We start from the raw sequence: 23,086 nt of genomic DNA, 5'->3' as shown, positions 1-23,086 counted from the left end.
TTTCAAGTACATCTCACTCCAACTTTTCCATGGATCTCTTTCCTTCTATTTTTCCTCTTTATATATTTATTTTTTTCTTCTAACTTTATGTTGGTCAAGTAGGGTATTCAAAGGGGAAGGATAGAGATGCAGTTTCACTTTGGAATTTATATTTCACCATAGGTTCTTAAAGATTGTAATTCCATGTAAATACTAAATAGAAACGTAAATTGCAGCAAATAAAGGAACATAAAAAACGAGCGAAAGCTGTGCCAACCACAAAGTTAAATAAGAATAGGAGCATCTCTTTGAAACTCGGAATTTCACACTGCTGGATTGTGCAGCCAAGGAATGAAAGAAAGGTTTTCCACAGTATCAGCGGAGCATACAAGTTAAAAACACTGAATTAAAGGATAGCACCTATTCTTTTTTTTCTTTTTTTTCAAGTTGTTGAATGTATATGTTTCACATCCTTGATATCTGGAGGGGGACTGCAGCCTCATGAATTGCACTCCTAAGAGAGACAAGCTGGAGCTTTTCCAAGTTTCCCCGTCTCTCCAAGATATACCTTTGACAGTTTTCAGCAGCCATAATTCCAGCTGAGTAAGCCCCATGAACAGATCCCTGGTGGTCCAAGCTAACAGCTTCCCCTCCAAAGAAAAGATTGTCCAAGGGTTCTAGAAGCCTCTCATATGAATCTTCGGGCTTTCCAACCACATCATGTGCATAACAACCAAGCGAGTTTGGGTCAGTTCCCCACCGTGATACAAGATACTGAACCTGTAAACATACCGATCAAAGCATTAGCTTTAGTTTACAACTTAAAACATTGTCCATCAATTCTTCTTGCTTGAGTTCAGAAAACATGCAGTTCATAAATGCAACTCCATTAGCTTCACATCTAATCCATCTGTAAGAGAGTCAACTTTTAAGATTTCAACAAATCCGGTAATAATAATAATAATAGAATAACAATATCAATAAGAATAATAAAAATAATCAGTGTGAGTCAAGATTTTCTACACCAAAAAGTGAGCTTGTTTCTCCTAGTTTAGGGCTTAAACCGATTGTCTATTTAGCAGGATTTATGGGCCTAAAGTGGTACTTCACCCAGGAAAAAAATTTCACCTACTCCTGAAATGCGTGATAATTGACAAGAACACACCATCCATGATTTGGGCCAAGGGTTTCACACTCAAGAAACTGGAAAGCCACACCTTGTAAGCATAGCCATCCTCTCACAATAAATAGATCCTCAAAACTGTTCCAAATGGATCTTATTGGACCCATAGCAGGACTGAATAATTTTATAAAATAGCAGGAGACAGCTAGTAACATTGAACATACATGTTAGATTCTATCCGTTCACCAACATTATATGTTAATGGAGGAATATTATACATGGCACAAGATCATAGGATTAGGCAAAAAAGGAACTTACGGGCTTAGTTGCATCAGGAAACATTTTCTTGAGCTGCAACATCACGAAATTTACAGCACGCTCATCAGATAGCTTCTCAAGACCACAAGCAGAACTTCCAGCAGTCATATAAACAAGAATGGGATAACCTGTTGCTTTGTGAAGATTGAGAAAATAACCACAGGCATAAGAAGTGGGAGCAACAATGCCCAACAGTTCCACATTTGGCCAAAAAACATCATCAAATCGTAGTGCAATCTTATTTTCATTGCCCACACCAATATCTGAAATTGCATTAACCTTCCAATCAGGCAATTTTGGCTTGAACTCGATTAAATTGGCTTTAAGAATTCCAATGGGAACAGTTATAATGGCAGCATCTGCAACAAAGTTCCTTCCACCCTCAACAGTGACCACCACCTTTTTACACCCATAGGATATATTTGTAACCCTAAATGAAATCAATTCAAAAAGAGAATCAAGTCTTTTTTTTTTTTTGGTCCTAGCAAGTACAACAAACCAATTTACTACTCTTATCAAGATAATGAAGCACTCTACTTTCTTCTTTAATATTAGAATTCATATACGACTCTTCGACTCGTACAAGTATGATGGTCCTATATGAATATGTCAACAGAACCAAGATTCTTAGGAATAAGTACAAATACCCATATTGCAATAGTTAGGTATTATTAACTGAAAACTAGAATAATTTGTTTGGCCCAAAATATGGACCTTCCTTATCGAGGAATACCAGACATCTCCACTTAGAGAATTTGTTTAAAAACAAAATTGCTTAAGGGCATCGATTTACAATATAAACAAAATGACGAAGAGGACATGTAAATATTAGGAAGCATAAAATATCATGAGATTATATGAACATATAGCATAAGTTACAAGTACAGATCCTAAAAACCCCAAAGGATATACCTTTAAGGCCAAGATCAAGTGCTTAGGGAACGAGGTGGGGATGGAAAGGTTTTGAGTTTGATTCCAAGTAGCAGCCAAAAAAACTTACCTATTAAAAGTAAAAAAAAAAAAATGAAGCAAGACTAATAACAAGGAACTGTTAAAGATAGTCCACAGTAAAGGTAGAGTTGTCAAGAACTTTATGATACATTGTGTTACATGCTACATATATCATCAGTATTTATCATATTTTTATAGTTATCATCATAGTTGTTAAAAAATTGTGATACACGACACGATATAATGATATGATACATTTTTTTATAAAAATCAATACATATTGCAATCTGTATCTTATTTTAAAACATATCTTATAATATATATACAATACACAATATGATACATGATATAATAATACAACAATACATCTTCAACTATAATTTTTAAGAAAAATCAAATTAAGTTTTCTTTGTTAAAAGAGTTTATTATGTTAATTGTTTAAAATGTACTAAAAATTTGAAAACTGATCATAAAAAGAGAAATAGGTAAAATAATTTTATATGAAAAGCTCCACTTTTGTTGTCAAATATTATATTAGAAATCAAATAAATTTATTTTTACAATGAATATTGGAGAATTTTCATTTGAATGGTTAGAATATTGACAATGAAATGATAATGATTAGTAAATAAAATTTTTTACTTAATATATTGTATTTTTTTAATTTCTTTTTTGGCGAGGAAGGAATGATGACAAACTTGAAAAGTTGGAACCTTGAAGATGACACATAAAGGCATATAAATATATATATATATATATATATATATATATATATATATATATATATATATCAATCAACAACTCAATAAGTGCATATGCCTAGTTAGAATTTGGAACTAAAAATTGAAGTAAGTTTATTTTTGTGGATTATATGATGAATCTAAATATTTAAGTCATATTTTGCTAATTTGAACTTGTCAAAACTTTAAGATTCAATATTTTTATATGATATGATATAGTTTTAACTCTAAAATCATACTATCTTCCATAAAATTGGCTATATATAACTCTATATTTCATACTTTCAATAGATATACACATACATATTTCTTCTATTGATTTTTCACCATATAAAAAACTTACAATAAATGGTACAATATGACACATGATATAGAAAAACAGAAAAACGATAGACGATGTGTTTTACAAGTTAACAACTATGGTTATCTCATAAAACATAATACATATAATAGGTTGAGTATAAAGACTATAGGCCACCCCTAAACAGGAGACCAAGCAAAGAAAAAGCCCATATATAATAAAACTTTTGAAAGAGCTCATAAAGTAAAATATAGTATAAGAATAATAAATTGACAATTTTCAGTAGCTCTAAAGAAAAATCAATTTTCAATTTTTACTCCTAGAAAGGCTATTATACTCTTATCCCAAAATACTTTGGGTTAAAACAACTTCAAAAATTCCTATTCCCTTTTTTTTGCCTTCCTTGTAAAATGGTCTTCCCTTTATGGAACTCGGAATCTAACATTATTTCGTATTTTCTCCCTTTTTTCAATGTTTCAAATAGTTCTCTTTATGAATCTCCCATTCCTATCCTATTATTTTACTAGTTTCACATCCAAAGAATGATTTCACATTGTTTTACATGGTTTAAAGAATTTAAGGTTTCCACAACATATTCCATTCAACTCTATATTCCATTTCAAATAGTTCACTTCTTTTTGTATACATGTTCAGATATTTTGTTTTGTATATTGGTACCAAATTGGTTGCAACTTTTGATGAAGTAATTGAGATAGGTAATTGGAACTAAAACATATAGTTAAATTTTTAGAAGGTTTTTATGAATCTTGCTATTAGTTAACAAAATAAAATTTTATGCTTTTGTAGAGAATATTGTTTAGGATCAAGTTCGTTATTCTGTTTTTAACTTAAAATATAGTTGTTATAGGTGATTAGGAAGCTTTATCTCTCTGAAATTTTGGTTCCTATTTTTAAGAGATTTAGTTTAGCCTAAATTCTATATGTTTGTTAGGTTTTTTCTCAACAAATGTACTGGTAGTTCATTCCAATAATCAAGAGAGTTATTTTATTTATTTTCCATCATCTATTTACATGGTATCAAAGCAATACCTCTGGTCCTCGGGTTTAATAGCTAAAACGGGCATGATTGGGACAAGCATATAGCAGGGAGGAAAGAATGCTTCTCTCCGAATTACAGCCCACAAGTTGAAAGTCAAAAGTTATCTACAATGATCTCAATCAGTCAAATTGATTATTCGAGAAAGAGGAAAATTTGAACACCTGACTAGGGCCAAAAAAACAGCGAAGGAGGATGATCCTACCTTTCAAGGATGAGATGGTGAAAATTCAATTGTAATTGCATGGCTAATTAATTCTATGGAAACTGAAATTGGCCAAAAATACCTCTTTTTGTTGACTGCAAAGGGTGTTTGGGGGATGCTTTTAAAATTTACCTACTCAAATTTGGGCAATTCCACACAAATATTTGAGATCAAATCAAAGCTATGGGATACAAGACAAGATAGTGAATCCATGACTCAATACTATAATGCACTAAAGAATTTATGGCATAGTAATTTTGTGGCTGATTAATTCCATGGAAACTAAAGTTGGCTAAACATACCTTTTCCTACCAATTGCAAAGGGTGTTTAGGATGTTGTAAAAATGACCTACTCAGATTTGGGCAATTTGGCACAAATATTTGAGATCAAATCAAAGCTACGGGATACAAAACAAGGTAGCCAATCTATGACTCAATGCTATAATGCATTGAAGAATTTATGCCAAGCACTAGAGTTATTTAATGACTCTTATTAGAGGTGTGTCAAGTGAAGTGTAAAGCAAAAAATAATTATTGAAAAGGAAAGAGTGCTTGAGTTTCTCATTGGTCTCAATAAAGACCTAGATGAAGTAAGAAGGAGAATTCTTAGAAAGGAACCATTAACTTCAACTCAAGAAGTATTTGCAAAGATTAAACGAGAAGAAAATAGAAGAAAAGTGATGATGGAAGAAGGCAGAGACTCGGTCACAACATCCCTGAAGACAGAAGGTTCTACCATGGCATCAAGCGGGCTATGTGAACTCAAGCTGTGGAAGCAGAGATCAATGAACAACTAGAAGAGGAGAAAGAATCTGGTGTGATCATTGTCATAGGCCTCACCACACCAAGGAGACCCGTTGGAAGTTGCATGACAAGCCACCAAATTGCAAACTGAGTAGACCACCTAATGCAAGAGGTATCTAAGCAACAATAGATGATCCCACTACCACTAAATCCAAGAGTATTGCAAGGGAGAATTCACTCAAAAGGGAACAAATTAAAGAGCAACTAAATAACCTATATAAGGTCATAAATAAGTCCTAATCTCAATGACAACCAGTGGTCCATACTTCCTCGTGCACTCTAGCCCAAACAAGTACATTCATTACTACTCTTCATGCTGGTCAAAATAAAAATGAGCTCTGGATTATTGATTCAGGCACCTCAGATCATATGACCAATAGTCCACATTCCTTTATTTCTTATTCTCCAAGTCTCTATAACTACAAGGTAAAGATATTGATGGGTCACTTTCCATTGTTGGTGGAAAAGGTTCAATAAAAATCTTAAAAAACCTAACACTTCATTCAATTCTCCATGTTCCACATTTGTCTAGTAACCCTTTTATCAATTAGCAAACTCAAAAAAGAAGAAAAATGTGTCACTAAATTCTCTCCATCTTTCTATGAATATCATGAAACCACTTTCGAGGAGGACAATTGGCAATGGTAGAGAACATGAGGGTTTGTACTACTTTGAAGGGGAAGAGTCCAAGAATAAACAAGCTCTAGTTTCTAGTTGTAAATCTGCTTTTGTTTCTAGTGATCAAGAAATAATGTTATGGCATTGTAAGTTAGGCCATCCTAGCTTTTCTTATTTGAAAAACTCGTTTCCATTGTTATACAAAAAAAGAAACAAAGAAAAAAAATGTGTAGTATGTCAACTTGCCAAACACAACCATGCAACATTTCTTGCTCAACCCTATAAATCTTCAAATCCATATTTCATAATTCATAGTGACATTTGGGGGCTCTCTAGAGTAGCAAACACCTTTGATAAAAAATGGTTTTTTAAATTTATTGATGGCATACACAAGTATGTTGGGTTTACCTCTTAAAGGATAAATCTGAAACTTGCCAAATCTTCCAAAACTTTCATTCCATAGTCTAAAATCAATTACAAACATGAATTCAAGTTGTAAGAACGGATAATGGTAGAGAATACTTTCATTCTACCTTAGGAGAGTACCTAACCAAACAAGGGATAATTCACCAGAGTTCATGTGTAGACACTCCACAACAAAATACGGTTTCCAAAAGGAAAAATAGGCATTTACTAGAGGTTACACGGGCTTTAATGTTCACTATGCATGTTTCTAAGTATGTATGGGGAGAGGTTGCCCTTATTGCCTCTTACTTGATAAATAGAATGTCATCCACGGTCTTGAATTACCTTTTTTTTTTTTTTTGATGAATAAATAGCAGTATATTAATAAAAAGAAAAAAGGCATGTCAAGGAAGCGCCCCAAAGTATACAAGTGGTATACAAAAGAGGTTAAAGAACCCTTTAAACAGAGCTTACCCAATCTACAAAAAACCACAAAGGAAGGGGGGCCAAAGTCTAAAAGCCCCTTGGCCCACGCCCATAGGTTACAAATGAAAAAAGATTTACACCCTTGAACCGAATGACCCTCATTTTCAAAAACCCTACTATTTCTTTCCTTCCAAACTATCCGAAAAAGATACAAGGGAGTTGAAAGCCACACTTTCTTCCTCTTCTTTCCCACACAAGACCCAAGTCACCACAATAACGCCTCTCTAACTGAATAAGAGAGAACCCATGACACCCCAAAAAGGGAAAACAGTAAGTTCCATAAACTTCTTGCCTGCTCACAATGCAAGAGGATGTGATCAATAGACTCTTCCTCTGAAAGGCACAAATAACATCTATTAGCCAAAGGGCACCCTCTCCTCTAAATTTGATCCAAGGTTAAGACATTTTTCCACGTAGCCTCCCAAGCAAAAAAACTCACCCTCAGAGGCACCAAAGAGTCCCAAATTACTCTTGCAGGAAAATCCCCTTGTCTTTCCAATTCCAAAGCCTTATGGAGAGACTTAACAAAAAATCTACCGTCCTTTGACTTTGTCCAAACTACTTGATCTTCCACATCACTATAAACCCTCCTCCCTTACAGTCTTAAGAGAGAACGCTCCACATCAAACAACTCCCAATCATTAAGTCGCCTAGAGAACCGAGGAACCCATACTCCCCCTCCAAAGTGGCTCCACACTTCCTCCACCCAAGCCTCCTTAGCCAAGGAAACACCTAACTCCAATTTCGAGCTTCATGAAATACTATCCTCATTTCAAGTCCATTAGCTCTCACCCCCTTCGAATCTCTGGTTGTACAAAAGTTTATTTATAATCATTCACCTAACCAAAGTAAGCTTGAACCACGATCCATTAAATGTCTTTCTTAGTTATTTACCTACTCAAGAGGGTTACAAATGCTACTATATAATCACAAAAAATTCTTGGTGTCCAAGGATGTTACCACCTTTGAGTCTCAACCCTATTCCTAGCCATTTTTCTTCAAGAGGAGACCTAACCAAGTGAAGATCATTTCAAGGAATTATCATTGCCCAATCCTACTTTAGTCCCTTTGATTTTTTTCTCCTTTTGTCACAACCAAACCCACTATGTCATCACCAAATCAAGAAAACTTAGAAGCAAGGGTGAGATTTTCAAAGGTTAAAACAACCAAGGCTTTATGTTTATTCAAGGAGATCCAATCCTCAAAGTGGATGACATCCCATGTCTCCTCATTGGTCAAGACTTTGAATCGGAAGTGGCAACCAAAATAATTCAGGTAATCCCAAGTACATTCCTATCTCAACTTCATCTATGGAAAATGATCTTATAGACTTAGATTTGCCCATTTCCACTAGGATAGGAATCAAGTCATGTACACTTCATCCTATCTCTCAGTTTGCATCCTATGAAAACTATCACCTTCCTTTCATGCTTTTACTACTAATTTCTCTAATGTAGAAATCTCAAATTCCATAGAGGAAGCTCTAACTGTTTCAAAAGAAGGTTGTTTAGGAGAAAATGAGTGCATTTGGCACTTTGGAGTTGATGAGTTTGCCTAGAGGGAAGAGCACAGTAGGCTACAAGTGGGTATTCATTGTAAAGAATAATTCATTTAGCATAATTGAGCGATGCAAGGTGAGATTGGTGGTGAAGGGATTTACTCATACTCATGGAGTGGATTATTAGGAGCATAGTTTTAAAAGGCTCAAGGCGCACCAAGGCGCAAAGTAGTCCTGGAGCCTAAGGCGCAAGGCGCATCTAAGGCGCGGGCTTTAGTGAAGTGAGGCGCACCCTATTTCCCCTTTATTTTTCTCCTATTTTCCCCCTATTTTTCTTCTTCTTTTTCTTCTTCTTCTTCACTTCTCCAGCACGGAAGAGGCTAGGGCAAAGAATGGCGGTGGTAGAAAGACCAGAAAAGGGGGTTGGATGGAAGGAACAGGCCAAAACGGCGTCGTTTTGGCCTGTTTTTTTTTTTAAAAGAACAGGGTCCAAAACGACGTCGTTTTGGTCCCTGTGCACTTAAATGAACAGGCTCCAAAACGACGTCGTTTTGGTCCCTGTGCACTTAAGTGAACAGGGTCCAAAACGGCCTCGTTTTGGGCCCAGAAAATAAAATAAAAAAAATTAAGGCTGGCGCCGCTGGCCGCGTCTCTGCAACTCGACTGGAGGAGGAGGAAGAAGAAGAAGAAGAAGAAGAAGAAGAAGAAGAAGAAGAAGAAGAAGAAGAAGAAGAAGAAGGAGAAGGAGAAGGAGGAGCGCGTACCTGGTCGGGCCGTCGGAGGCGACTCGGGCGACCGCCTCGCGCCTTGCTGAAGGCGAGCGCCTTGCGCGCTTAAGCGGTGCCTTCGTGAAGGGGCGTCGCCTCCCTTCAGGCGAGGCGCCGGAGGGTGGCGTCGCGCCGTCCCGAGCCTAAGCGCGCCTTAGGCGCGCCTTTCAGAACTATGATTAGGAGAACTTTGCTCTTGTTGCAAAACTCAATACTATAAGGGTTCTACTATATCTTGTAGTAAACTTAGACTAGCCACTACACCAGCTAAATGTCAAGAATGCTTTATTGAATAAAGAATCAGATGAAGAGGTATACATGGACCTACCACCAACATTTAAGGAGATGAGGAGTTCAAACAAGGTGTGCAGTCTTCAAAAAGTCGTTTTATAATTTGAAACAATCACCAAGAGCATGGTTTGACGGATTTGGGAAAGCAATCAAGAGCCACACCCAAGCCCAAGCAGATCATACCTTATTCTTTAAACAAATTTGGGAAAACAATCAAGAGCCACAATTTCACCCAAGCCCCAATAGATCACACTATATTCTTTAAGCATTCTTAGGACAGTAAGATCACTATCCTAATAGTCTACATTGATGATATCATACTCACAAGAGACAATATAAGTGAGATGGAAAGCTTTAAGGGAATTCTAACAAAAGAATTTCAGATCAAAGATCTGGGAAAGCTGAAATACTTTCTTGGAATGAAGGTTGCAAGGAGCAAACAAGGAATTTCGGTCTCACAAATAAAGTACAAAGGTGACCTCTTGAAGGGAACTGGGATTTTAAGGTGTGAACCAATAGAAACATTCATGAAGCTAAACGATAAGTTTAAATGGAACAAAGGAGGGACACCCATAGATAAGGGCAAGTACCAAAGGTTAGTTGGTAAGCTTATAAACCTAACACATACTAGACCCGACTTAGCTTTCACTATAAGTGTGGTAAGTCAGTATATGCATGCACCATGTGAAGAACATTTAGAGGCAATAAATAGAATATTGAGGTACTTGAAGATGACTCCATGAAAGGGATTGTTCTTTTGGGAGAAGAAGATTGAAGCTTTCATTGTCATTGGATCAATAGAAGATAGAAGATCTATCTTGGGATATTGCATTTTTTTTAGGAAAAAATTTCTGACATCACGAAGTATAAAAGAAAAGTGTAGAGGGATTTGTGAAATGATTTGGCTAAAGCTGCTACTAAAGGATTTAAGGATGCCCTCACATGGTTGTTTGAAACTCTATTGTGACAAAAAAGTTTCCATAAGTATAGCTCAACCCAGTCCATCACAGCAGAACAAAGCAAGTAGAAATTGATCGTCATTTCATTAAAGAAAAGATAGAAGAAAGACTAATATGCATCACCTACATTCCAACGAAGCAACAAATTACAAATATCTTAACAAAAGGTGCCAAGACAAGACTTTGAGGATCTAACATATAAGTTAGGAATGCTAGACATTTTTCCCAAGCTTAAGGGGGAGTGTAGAAAATATTGTTTATGACCAAGTTTGTTATCGTGTATTTTAAATTTAAAATAAAGTTGTTGTAGGTGATAGGAATAAGGATCTAGTTTAGCCTAGATTCTATCTGGTTGTTAGGTTTTTTTTTTCTTGAGGAGTCACTGAAAACTCAATTTTGTAAATCTAACCGTTCATCCTTTTTTGGCCTCATTTTGACAAAAATGCTCTCATTTTTTTCTTGTAAAAATAACCCTTTCTTTTAAAACATACATGTGAATATTTGAAATAATCAAGGGCATTTATATCATAAATGAATTACTCTTCAAACAAAAACATGGGAGGGGTTAAATTCACAAATATGAGGATTATTTCATCCCTTTTAACCAATTAATTATTTTTTCTATAAATGTACAAGTAGTCAACTCTAATAATCAAGAGAGCTATTTCATTTATTGTCTAGCCTCTAATTACAGCTTTGTTAAATTTATTTAGCATGAACATTAACTCAAGATCTCTCTTTTCAAGAAAAGCGTAACAAACTCTCTCTCTCTCTCTCTCTCTCTCTCTCTCATCCTTCTCATTTTATTCTCTTACTTTGTTCTTGTTTGTTTTTTTCTTTTTCTTTTCTTTAAGGATTTTCATTCTTCTTTCTTTTCTTTTTTTTTAACATTACTTTTATACAATAAAAGTATAGTTTCTTATCAAAAATAAAATGAATATAAAAGTCAAAAGCTAAAACTAAAAGCATACCTATGATTCAAACGTATATCGAGATCTTTAGAGAGGGTCTTTATTATTGGGTCGTAACCTTGTACCATAAGTCCATGACCACCAGAAAGTATATGCTCCTGAAGACCAAGAGGCACCCAAAACCAAGTAAGCATTCAAGTGAATATCATGATAATGCTTATTATATATATAAACTTCATCAACCCTGAGCATTAAAATCCCAGCAAATTTGGCATGCAGGTAAACTCACATGCTAACACACCACACAAGGAAAAAGATAAATATTACATTTTTTTTATTCTAATCTTCAATTTGTCATTTGTAAGAGAGTTCAAACTTTGAGTTAGCATCCAATTTCCACTATATTTATTATGGTCATTTTCACCTACTTATCTTGATTTTACAACTCAGTTATTGAGTGTTTCTGTGACCAGTAACAGAGCATAAATGAAACAATGAACGTTCTAGAAAGGGATATCGCTTCCTTCAATATAGAGCCTTCTTATATTGAGAAAAAAATTTGTACAAGGAAAGTTTAAAATCACAATCCCAGAGATCGGGAATCCACAATTAAGGTATAGTCTAGCAAATTCCTAAAATCATGCGATCATGTCAATTATACAATTTGTATAAAACTACTTAAACTATGCCATACAATATGCTGAGAGACTAGCTTTGATACCCTTCCTCAAATTGATGCTAGTGATTGACAAGCATCAGTTTGTCAACTAAGAATTGATGAATCTTTGTCAGTATTTTGCAAAGTTATCAGCTCTTTGAAACTCTATGGACACAGGAGGTAGTTCAATGATACGATCAGCATATGCATCTCGAATGTAGTGACAATCCACCTCCATGAGTTTAGTTCATTCATGAAGAACAGGATTTGAAGTAATTTGAATAGCACTCAAGTTATCGGCCTATAAAGGTGTAGGATTTGGCTGCAGGAAACCCAATTCAAATGGAAGTCAACGAAGCAAGACAATTTCAGAACAAGAAAATGACAGCTCTATCTTCTACTTCCATACAAGATTTGGATACCTTCTCTTGTTCATGCAAACAAGAGCATCACCAAGATACATACACCAACCTGTTGTGGATCGTCAAGAATCAAGACCACTGCCCAGTTAGCATCGATATAAGCTTTGAGAGTAGGATGAGATCCGACCTTATAAAAGATCTCATAATCAAAAGTCCCAAGTAAATAGGGAATTACTCTTTTAACAGTTGCAGGATGTAAATAATGAGGTTGATGCATAAACTGACTCATTAAATTCACAACATAAGAGATGTCCGGTCTAGTAATTGTCAAATAAATCAAGCTCCCAATTAATTGTTTATATGTAGTAGGATCAAAGAGCAATTCTCCATCATTGTTTGAATATTTCACATTGATTTCCAAAGGAGTATCCATAGAAGTTGAATTCTTAAGTCTAGCTAAAGCAATCAAATCTTTGGCGTATTTATGTTGATTAATAAAAATACTTTGTGTTGAATGATAAACTTAAATCCTAGGAACTAGATGAGGATGCCAAGATCTTTCATGTGGAAGGCAGAATGCAAAGAGGCATGTAGTTAATACCAGTTGTGTCAGCCCCAGTGACTATGACATTGTCTACATAAACAAGAAGAATGGTGATACCAACAGCAAAACGATGAAAAAACATAGAAGAATCATGGGAACTCGGATTAAAACCTAACTTATGCAGCAGTTGACGAAATTTATCCAACCACGCACAAGGAGCTTGTTTAAGCCCATAAAGAGAACATCAAAGAGAATATGCCTGAGTTTTTGAATCAGATCTTACTCCAGAAGCAAGATTCATGTAGACCTCTTAAAGATCACCATGCAAGAAAGTGTTTTTAACATCCATTCGTGGTCAAGGATTTTTGAATCCAGAGAGGGATTGCTTCCTAAGGGAAGATCCTTTATTTTATAGGTAAAATTATGATGGTATAAATAAAAAGAAAAGGGTGCCTAAAGGACAACCTAAAGCATACAAGAAGTATACAACAAACACCTAAAGCCAAAACAAAAAGAAAAGAGGGGCTACAAAAAACCTCACACGCCCTCACCTAGAGCCCAACCAATAAAAAAAGTTGATTGAAGATAAAGGTCCGTCATCTATAAACAACTTAGTCCAAGACCAAAAACTAGAAAAAAGAGTTTTTCCGCCTTTGAATCAACAACTCCTCATTATCAAAAGTAATTATGTTTCTTTCCTTCCAAACTATCCAAGAGATCTATAAAGGGGTTGCCTTCCAAGCCTTTTTGCCCTTCTTGCCCACAAAGGAGTTGTGCCATCCAAGGAGAGTCTCTAGCATCAAGGATAGGACCCAAGTCACACCCAAGAGAGCAAAAAGTACCTGCACAAAACCCTAACCTTAATGAAGTGAATTAGAATGCGGTATATAGATTCTTCTTCGACGAGGCAAAGGAAACATCTATTTTCTAATCACCACCCCCTCCTCTTCACTTGATCCAAAGTTAAGGCCTTACCCCATGAAGCTTCCCAAGCAAAAAAAACCCACCTTGGGAGGTACACGGGGGCTCCAAATAATGCTCCTCGGAAAAGGGATTGCACCTCCTGGCTCTAATGCAACATTAAGGGACTTGATAGAGAACTTCTCACTCTTAGTCTTTGTCTAACGCACCCTATCTTCCATGTCTGTAGACACCCTCTTCTCTTGGATTCTCAAAAGAAACCACTCCACCAAATTCACCTCCAAATCATTGAAAGGCCAAGAGAAACGAGGATTCCAACCACCATCCTCAACCATCGAATCCCAAACATCCGCCACCCCACACTTTTTTTGAAACCGCTAAGGATACAAAGAGAGGAAGATCTTCAACTAAGTAAATTTGTCCATATTCCTTAGATTTAGGTTTTTCAATATGTTTTAAATCTAAAATTCACCACAAGTCTCTCAGGATTTAGCATATTTGATGCTTATTGTTCTTATTGAGTGCTTGCATTAAGGGTTTGATTCAATGAAATTTAATTTCATCATTTATGTGCAAGACCCAAGAGTAAATCTTGAGATGAATTAGGGCTTCCAATATTTTGAGAACCAAATGAGAAAGAGACCATTTTTATGAATTCTGGATCCTATTCCAAGTTAAGATTCAATCCTAGAAGCATGACCACCTCTGGAGGACTTTGTTTAATTGTTTTTCCCTTCCTTCAAATTTCTTTATTTGATTTAATTTAGAAAGTTCTTATTTTTACTTAACTAACTCAAATCTAAACAATAAAAAAATAATTTCACTTAAGCAACTGAATTGCCAAACCCTAATTCTCTATGGGATCAACCAAACCACTATCACTATAGCAGTTTGTTTCTTTATGAATTTGTTTTTGTTTAAGAAGCAAATGTCCTTTCAACCTTAATTTGCAAAAATTAAGTTTCCTGTTTTTATTACAAAATCCAAGTCAAACCAGATCCTCATTACTAACCATCAGTTTACAGCAGCAAGACTAACTGATAGGTGTTGCACGCATGAGGATGCATGGAAGTTAGTGAGTAATCATCCATTACATTCTAACACCATCAAGGTGCTTGATTATTTCTGCCACCGGTGTTGTTAGATGATTCCAAGGTCCATTAAGGAGCTTCTGAAAGGGATAACTGGGTGGGTCAGAGGACAAATAAGGCCCAGAACACAACCCCTTGCAGAATTCTTTTGTGCATTTGGGAAGAGAAAAATAGGCAGACTTTTGAGGTAGAATAATTTCAATAATCAAACTAAAGTCAACTCTTATATATTCCATTTCTGGTGAAGGTCAGTAATATATAGAGGTTTTGCTCTGTTTGTGGACTTTGTAGAAGAGTGCAGTCAAAGGTAAATTTCTTTGCTATTTTTGTTGTCTTGTCTTTTCTTGGGGCAGTTTCCAGTATAATTGACATGTACAAGTGTTGTGCCCTATTGACAACTATTACTAACCAGAAAAGCATAAGGAAACTAAAGGTTCATAAAATTTGGGGGTATACCTAAAACCAAAAAAAAAAAATACAAACAAGGAAGCATCAAATAAAAATATGGGAGAACAAGTAAATGCAAGATCTAACCTATGAGAAACACATATGGACCATTAATTGAATAACTGTAGGAGGATTGCATGATTTGGTGTAATTTCTTTATCACACATTGAAAAGGGTAAGAGTCAAAAAGTGGTCTATATTTAAAACCACTATCTAAGTTTCATTGTTTTGTAGAAAGATGGTGTAGGCCTACATCCGCACATAAGGCTGAAGCCAACCTACTGGGATTTCAACAAACCAGAGAACTTTTACCCATCCACACATGCCCAGAGAGTTGGGGTGGGGCCTGGGAGGTGTGTACAAATTGGGCCACTTTTTGCTCCATTCCCTTACACCTAATTTTGGCCCAAATTGTTATTTTGGATTTTGGCCCAAACCATGGTTGATGGAGGTTATTTATATCTGTAGCTTAATTAGTGGAGTTAGCGCCTGTTAAAAGTCAGTTCAGTTGCTGATTTTCTGCCCAAAAACAAGCAACAATTTCCCTTTTCCCATCACAGCCTTGGTTGAATAAATCTTGTCCATCTCCCCCCACCCAAAGAAAAAACAGACTTATTTCCATTCTCCTGTAAAAAACTGTAAGAAGAGAGTGCTCTGTAATCTGCTTTTGCTTCTTTGTTACTTTATCACAAGCCTGGAGGAATTCTCAGGAGAGCCGTGTTGCTACATGTAATTGGAGTGCACCATCACCAGCAGGCAATGGTACAATGGTGGAAGTCGACAGTTTTAGAGGGGAAAATCTACCTTAATGACATCAAACACGCCTCAGCCAATTAATTCAATAAATCTTTTTCATTCCAGTTTATTTTCAGTGTTCTACATTGGTTTATTCAGCCTTCATGTACTTGGCTTTTAATAACAGTTGCCCATCTAAGAAGCTCTATGCCATTAGAAAATTTCTTACTGAAATTTCTTAGATTTACACTTGGGTCTCAATTCAATAGTACTTTTTATTTTAAATATGTATGATATTACTACAACATAAAACATAAGGGGTCTTATAGCGAGCTACACCATATGAATCACCAAAACAGTAACAGATACATGACTAAACAGAAGTATAATGGAATTAAAGACAATAACACTGTTAAGTAACAGATGTTTCACTTGCCTGATCCCAACTTTTCAGTGATATCATATCTGCATCAACAGCAAACCAAGCCTCCATTCTACAAATATACCATTGCAACACTTCATTGGCAAGCCCTTCTTGTCTACAATATGGGAGTTATATTAGTGGTGCAAACAGATCCCATGCTCAAAAAAACTAATGCAATAATTTTTGTTCCAAATTCTTCTACCTCAACTCTGGGTGCCTATCCAGCACAATAGAAATTGCTTGTAGAACAGACATATCATCACAATGTTCAATCCTTATATTCTCTGTCTACAGGAGTGAAAATAAATAAATAAATCATATGCTGGTGTTCCCCATGATAAAATTCTTAACTAAAAATGAAAAGTTTCGCAGAACTTTTCCAAAAGAAGTATACCTCTTTCAGAATTTTCTTGAATGTCTCTCCAACTTCAACAACCATCTTCTGAGGAACTTGATGACCATCCATATCAAAAAGTGTGCAACTGAAAGGACCAAATCCAGATCCTCAAAATAATAGTTCAACTGAACACACAAGAAACCATACTCCCAAGGGAGAAAATATTATATGTTCGTGTGTGGTATGATACCATGACTATGATCAATGCAAAGAACTAGACCTGGCTGAATTCATCCACTACCTCAGAGCACAATGATAGCTCAAATTTTGTATATATACAGCAGCCAGTCCAATCTATTATATTATTTGTCATAAAAAATTATTGCGTCATTCATTGATTTAATACAAGCTAAATATAGATCTGCAAGTCACACAGAAGAATATTGCCAAGAGTGACAATCCTTATCCTCTGACAATATTCTTCACCCAGACATGCAGCCCAATGCAGCACTAGCCAAGAAAAAGCTTTAAGGCTACAACATGCATAGAGTTAGTATGAAGCAATCTAATCTCATTTTTGAAGTGAGAACATCACCCTCAACGACTAAATTAGAGTACAATATACCTCCCGACTGGATCTCAAACACAAACACATAGAAAGCAAATGAATTACCTTTCCAAATCATGGTCATACAACACAGAATCATCCCCACTAGTACGATATAATGTAAGGCCCAGACGACATATCAATGGAGCCAAGGGATTCTCATTGCAAGCACCATGAAGCCTGAATAAAGTCCAAAAGAAAATCATTCAAATGATATTTGCACGTGACAGTTCATAATTGCTTCCACATATGCATAGCTGATATACATCCAAGAATAAAAACTAGAAGTGACATGATTATGTCTCAAGCCAGATGCAATTTATAATTTTAGAATAAATAAACAAACTTAGATAACAGGGCAAGTATGCAAAATGCTAACAAACACTGAGTGCATGGTATCTTGCTAAATTTGCATAGCAAGCTTTTAGCATGCACTACTTGATTGTGAAAGATAATCTTGACTGAAGATTTAGCTAATTCAGGCAGTAAACCAAGAGTAGTGACCTATGTGAACAAGCACATTCGAGTACCAAGAAATCCATTTGTATACCAAATCCAATTTCGCATAGACAACAAAGAGTAGCAAAAGGAATCCAGATAACAAAGCATCAACTCACCATGATGCTCCCATATCTACTGGACAACCAAGTGAGTAATCAGTATGAATGCGGCCACCAAGTCTATCCCGTGATTCCAACAAGACCACCTGGACAAGATTATAACAATAATCCATTGATGAAAGAAGCACAAAATCTATCACACAAGTAAAAGGCATTTAGCCTTAACAATATAACCACCTGAAAAGATGCATTATGAAGAGTATGGGCAGCAGCTATCCCTGAAATACCACCACCAATCACAATGACTGAAGGGATTGAAGAGAGTAACCTACGTCGCCTCTCAATGAATGAGACAAAAGCACCTAATCATCAGACAAAAGAAATCACAAAGGCAAACTGAGAAATTTCAGGTTCAAAAGATTAAACAAAAATGGGATATAAACATCTTTGGTACAACTGTTCAGGTTACAAGGGAATCTGACAATTTTGATATCTAGGTTGATGGTAAATCCTAGGTAAGTCTCTTTTTTAATCAATATCTTATGTATGTATGTATGCGCGTGTGCGTGTGTGTGTGTGTGTGTGTAAACCACGATAAAGGCAAAGAAAAGCCATCACAGATCAAAAGTTAAAGAATTTGATTTTTCAACCCATTAACCATACTGCACCTAAAATAGGGAAGGTAACCACCATACCATTGAGCAATGAACTTCAGGGGACACTGGTGATTTTACCCATTCATGGGCAATGCCACCCAATATTTTGGAAGCCCTAGTTTCTCTGTTTTATCAAATGGCAAAGGGAGCCTTTTTTTTTTTGTGATAGTCAACAGTATTATTATTTTCTTATTCTAGGAACTGAACCTGAACCTCCCACATCCCCACCCCAACCTCTTGCTACTTGAGTCAGGACCAAAAGGCAAGCACCAAAAGGAGCTTCCTTTCTAAAGAATCTCTACAAGCATGAGCTACATCTTTTTGCCCAGCCCCCAGCCAAACCTGTCTGTTTACAGCATTAATGAGATTTTCAGTCAGATATATAAGAGAATTGGTAACAGTACCAACTACAAAATTAGTCCTACCACCCAGGAATGCAAAACCTTTCTTCCAACTTACCAGTCTTTTGACTCAACTATCTCTGAAAGGCTCTTCTAAGCTAGCACCCTGTAGGGATCCAAATATTTCATAGCCCAGAACCTAACCAGGGCAAAAGTTTGAAGCTTTCAGTGAATCTGCCTTTCATGAAACATAATGTCATCCAAGAGGCTTATATCATCTTAATTCCAAGCCCTATTCATGATTACCCATTTAATTCCAAGTCCACAAAAGAAGAGGATGGTGTCTGAAAAGAAAACTTTCACCTGATAAGATGCAGTGTAATGCTCCAACTACTCAATCAATGAAAAACTCAAAACTGGATAACAATTTGATATATTAACAGGCATAGAAAAGCCAATCACTCCAACTTACTCAGCAAAAAATCTGGACATAATCGGGCTATCTATATCCATTTACTATATCTCAGACAGTACTTGCCTCACTATATATCTCTCACCTACATATCAATTTACTAAATCTCAGACACTACTTGCCTCACTATATCTGTCTCCCTCTTTCCCATTAAACTGCCTACATTAAACGGCCTACATTACCTTCCTTGAAATAGCCTGTAGCAATGCACCCCCTCCCATGTAGATATTGTCTCCACATATCGTGGCAGCAACTTCTTGCCTTATTGAAGTGGCATATCATATAACTTCACATTATTGATACCCCTAGTTCTCCATGTCTTTTCTGTTACCTCACTTATTCAATTATCTCTCCTTCTCCCTCAAGAAATGCAACCAGTCAAACACCTAAAATTCCAATTGTGTGGAATTATTCACTTACTGGCAGTGCCTCTATAAACAAACCGACAGCCTCTCTTTCCTTCCTATAGTGCTAGTAGCATAAATGTGGGGCAAAAACTTAAGATTTGACCATATTAACTTCACAAAACATCTAATTCCAGTTCATTGATCATTACTAATACAAAATCAGCACCGAAATCATCATTGCTGTGCCATAAAATCCTGAAAAGGCCATTCAACCTTCTCTCCCACACTATCTGCAGCTGCCATAGACAACAATCTGAAAATGCTTTGGAATTCAGGAAAAGAAACAAGCTAAAAATTCACAATCACACGCCCTGTTGTCGTTTTTTTATTTTGAGTATGTTTGGTTCCAAAAAGTAATAGGAAAGAAAAAAAATATTAAGGACAACTATTTTTTCTTGATCATACCATGAAAAATACCAAACAAAAATTAAATACAATTAAAATTAGGTAAAAAGTTATACATTTTAAAATTATTTAATTTTTATATTTATATAAAAAAATTTGAAATATTATTTACAAATAATTTATTAAATTTAAATCTATTTTTTATTTTACATTACTCTTTCTTTTTTCCTTTTTTTTTTTTTCTCCTTCCTTTTGATTTTCTCCCTATTTTTTTTTTCCAAGCATTTTCCCGGAAGCAAACGCATCATTTATCTTTTCAAATCGCATCCATTGAATCATAGGAAAAAAAAAATGGAAAGGGAACAAAAAGGTGAAAAACCCACAAGTTCCTTCCCCTTTTCCCTCATTCCTTACCAAAGATCCAAACAACAAAAGGAAAAAAGGAAAATCGAACAATAAAAACGCACTTATATGAGGAATATATAGAGAGAGACTAACCTTGAAGAGATTGTTTGGAATCCATGGAAACGAGTACTTCTGAAATTAAGGCTGTATAGGAATCAAGAAGTTGGAGACTAACTGGAAGGAATGATAAAGAATGAAGATGAGAAGGCCGGCAATGAAGCGGCTGAAGTGAGAAGAACGCAGCTTATCAAACCAGCTCATATGGTGGTAATGGAGGGGGCGGTGGTATTACACCACTGCTTCACGACGGTTTTACGCGCGAACAGCCCACGACGCCGTTTCGATGATAATAGCGTAGGTCGCATGGATCGAATATCCAAGATCGATCTCACCACCCCTCTCTCTCTCTCTCTTCTCTCTTCTCTCTTCTCTCTTCTCTCTGCAAACAAACCAGATACACAATGCAAAGAAGACCCACCTGATGGTCCTCCAACTCCCATTTATTTCCCGTCTTGACTATCGTTCATCGCTCTCAGGGGCATTCTCGACATTTCCGGCTTTGGATTGTTGTGACCTTTAACCTTTAGTTTGTCTTGTGTTTCTGCCGCCTTTATTTATTTTTATTTTTTCCTGTCGCAGGCAGTGTCGCCGTTCCTTCGTAATACAAAACCCACACGGTGTTTGGTATATTAAATTATGGTGTTATTAGTTGGGCCCTTGATGTCTGAAAATAGAGGACCACTCCCACTCCAAAAAAAGGAGGATGCTTGAGAAAAATATCTTTATCTAATGCTACATTTTTATCGGATTTTTTCAAAATTACTATTATTTTAATTAATTATTATTAAAATAATAAAGTTTTCAAAAATATTTATAAAATTACTTTATTTTGTGTCAGCACTGAATATAATCTTTTTTATTAAAATAGTTGTAATTTTCAAAATATTTATATATAACCTTATTTTATGTGAACTCCAACTATATGGTAAAAGACATATTTTTTCACAAAAATAATGTATTTTTTATAAAACAAAAATCAAGGGATAACTGTTTTCGAAAACAATTTTGAATAATAGTTTTTAAAAATAGTTTTTAAACATTATTCTTCAATATTTTGTAAAACAAAATTCCGTTTGAAAACTTAAAAACATTTTTAATCTATTTTAAAAAATTTTAAATATGCTTTAAAAATAATTTTTATATCTAATATCTTATTTTCAATCATTTTACATATTTATATAATTATTTTTTTAAAACAATCATTAAAATACAAGTAAAAATAATTAAAAAATATTCTTTAAAGATATTATTTTTTATTCTTAAAAACTAAAAACATAAAACAATTCGATTGTGTCTTGAACACAATCACCAAACATACCATAAATCTTAATATTTTCTCCAAATATTTATTAAAAAAAAAATTTATCAACATCCTTTTATATATATATATTTCATATAAAACCGCTCCAAGTTTAAAATGTCAATGATCATGATTCCATGTCAAAACCATCGTAGTTTTTTTGCTATTTTTTTATTTGTTAAAATTTTAAATTTTTTGTAATATAAAATAGAGGAGAAAATATGTATTTCTTATAAAAGATTTTGTATTATATTTATGCTAGTTTTCTCTTCATTTTACTTGCAAACAAAATTTTTCATATTCCTATACTAAATTTTCACTTGTCATCAACGGTTATGCTTTTAAATTGTTTTATTTATTATTCATTTACAACTATTTTCTTAATTTAATATTTAGCTTTTAACTAGTATAAAATATGAAATGCAGATTTTTATAAGAAATATATATTTCTCTTTTATTTTATATTACAAAAAAAAATATTAAAAAAAATTATCAAATCAGCAAATAGCAAAAAGGTAAAATAGAAAACCACAATACTATGGTGTAAAGTTTGATAATTTGAAAATAAAAACTATATTTTATTTTACTTCTTTTTATAACTTTCAAAAAAAAATATAGATGAATTATATAAGGAAAGAAATAAACAATATTTCTAACATACTCAAAAATATCTTAAAACGATATTTGTTTTCCAAATATTGTTAATATTTGATTTTCAAATATAAAAATTATTCTTATAACTGAAGTAATGAATGTCACTACATTAATCATAATAAATGTTAATTAAGTATTATTTATGACTTCCATTAACACTCATTAATGGAAACCATTAATGTTATTTATGAGTTTCATTAATGAAAATATTAATGGAAGTCATTTGGAAAGCTTATAAAAGGGTTTCTCATCCCCTATAATATGCATCCCTAAGCAAGAAAGAAATTTATTACTTTATCTCATTCTCTCTGTCTTTCATTCTCTCAACTTTTTCAACTCTCTTCTCT

General features: G+C 34.8%; 1 protein-coding gene across 1 annotated transcript; it reads right to left on the bottom strand.

Moving 5' to 3' along the window:
* Positions 1-238: 238 nt before the first annotated feature.
* LOC117912466 (probable polyamine oxidase 4) lies at positions 239-21,188 on the bottom strand. The gene is made up of 10 exons (XM_034827046.1): positions 20,819-21,188; positions 18,337-18,461; positions 18,157-18,245; positions 17,606-17,719; positions 16,990-17,077; positions 16,798-16,883; positions 16,608-16,710; positions 11,474-11,571; positions 1,421-1,850; positions 239-759 (listed from the first exon to the last, which is right to left on the bottom strand). Exons 1-10 carry the CDS (start codon positions 20,841-20,843, stop codon positions 445-447), a joined length of 1,473 nt encoding a protein of 490 aa, XP_034682937.1. The 5' UTR covers positions 20,844-21,188; the 3' UTR covers positions 239-444.
* Positions 21,189-23,086: the final 1,898 nt, after the last annotated feature.

The sequence above is a fragment of the Vitis riparia genome, chromosome 4 (genome assembly GCF_004353265.1).
Source record: "Vitis riparia cultivar Riparia Gloire de Montpellier isolate 1030 chromosome 4, EGFV_Vit.rip_1.0, whole genome shotgun sequence".
In the NCBI taxonomy this organism is placed as follows: Eukaryota; Viridiplantae; Streptophyta; class Magnoliopsida; order Vitales; family Vitaceae; genus Vitis; species Vitis riparia.
Note: the sequence above shows the minus strand (reverse complement) of the source record. Positions and strands in the feature narration are given on the sequence as shown.

What these genes read in the sequence shown, in the direction of transcription:
- LOC117912466 (XM_034827046.1), bottom strand. Translation starts at nt 20,843, where the DNA reads ATGGATTCCAAACAATCTCTTCAAG. An exon ending in TCAAGAAAATTCTGAAAGAG is followed by an intron (nt 16,884 to 16,989) that starts GTATACTTCTTT and finishes TCACTCCTGTAG; the next exon opens with ACAGAGAATATAAGGATTGA. An exon ending in GATAGGCACCCAGAGTTGAG is followed by an intron (nt 16,711 to 16,797) that starts GTAGAAGAATTT and finishes CCCATATTGTAG; the next exon opens with ACAAGAAGGGCTTGCCAATG.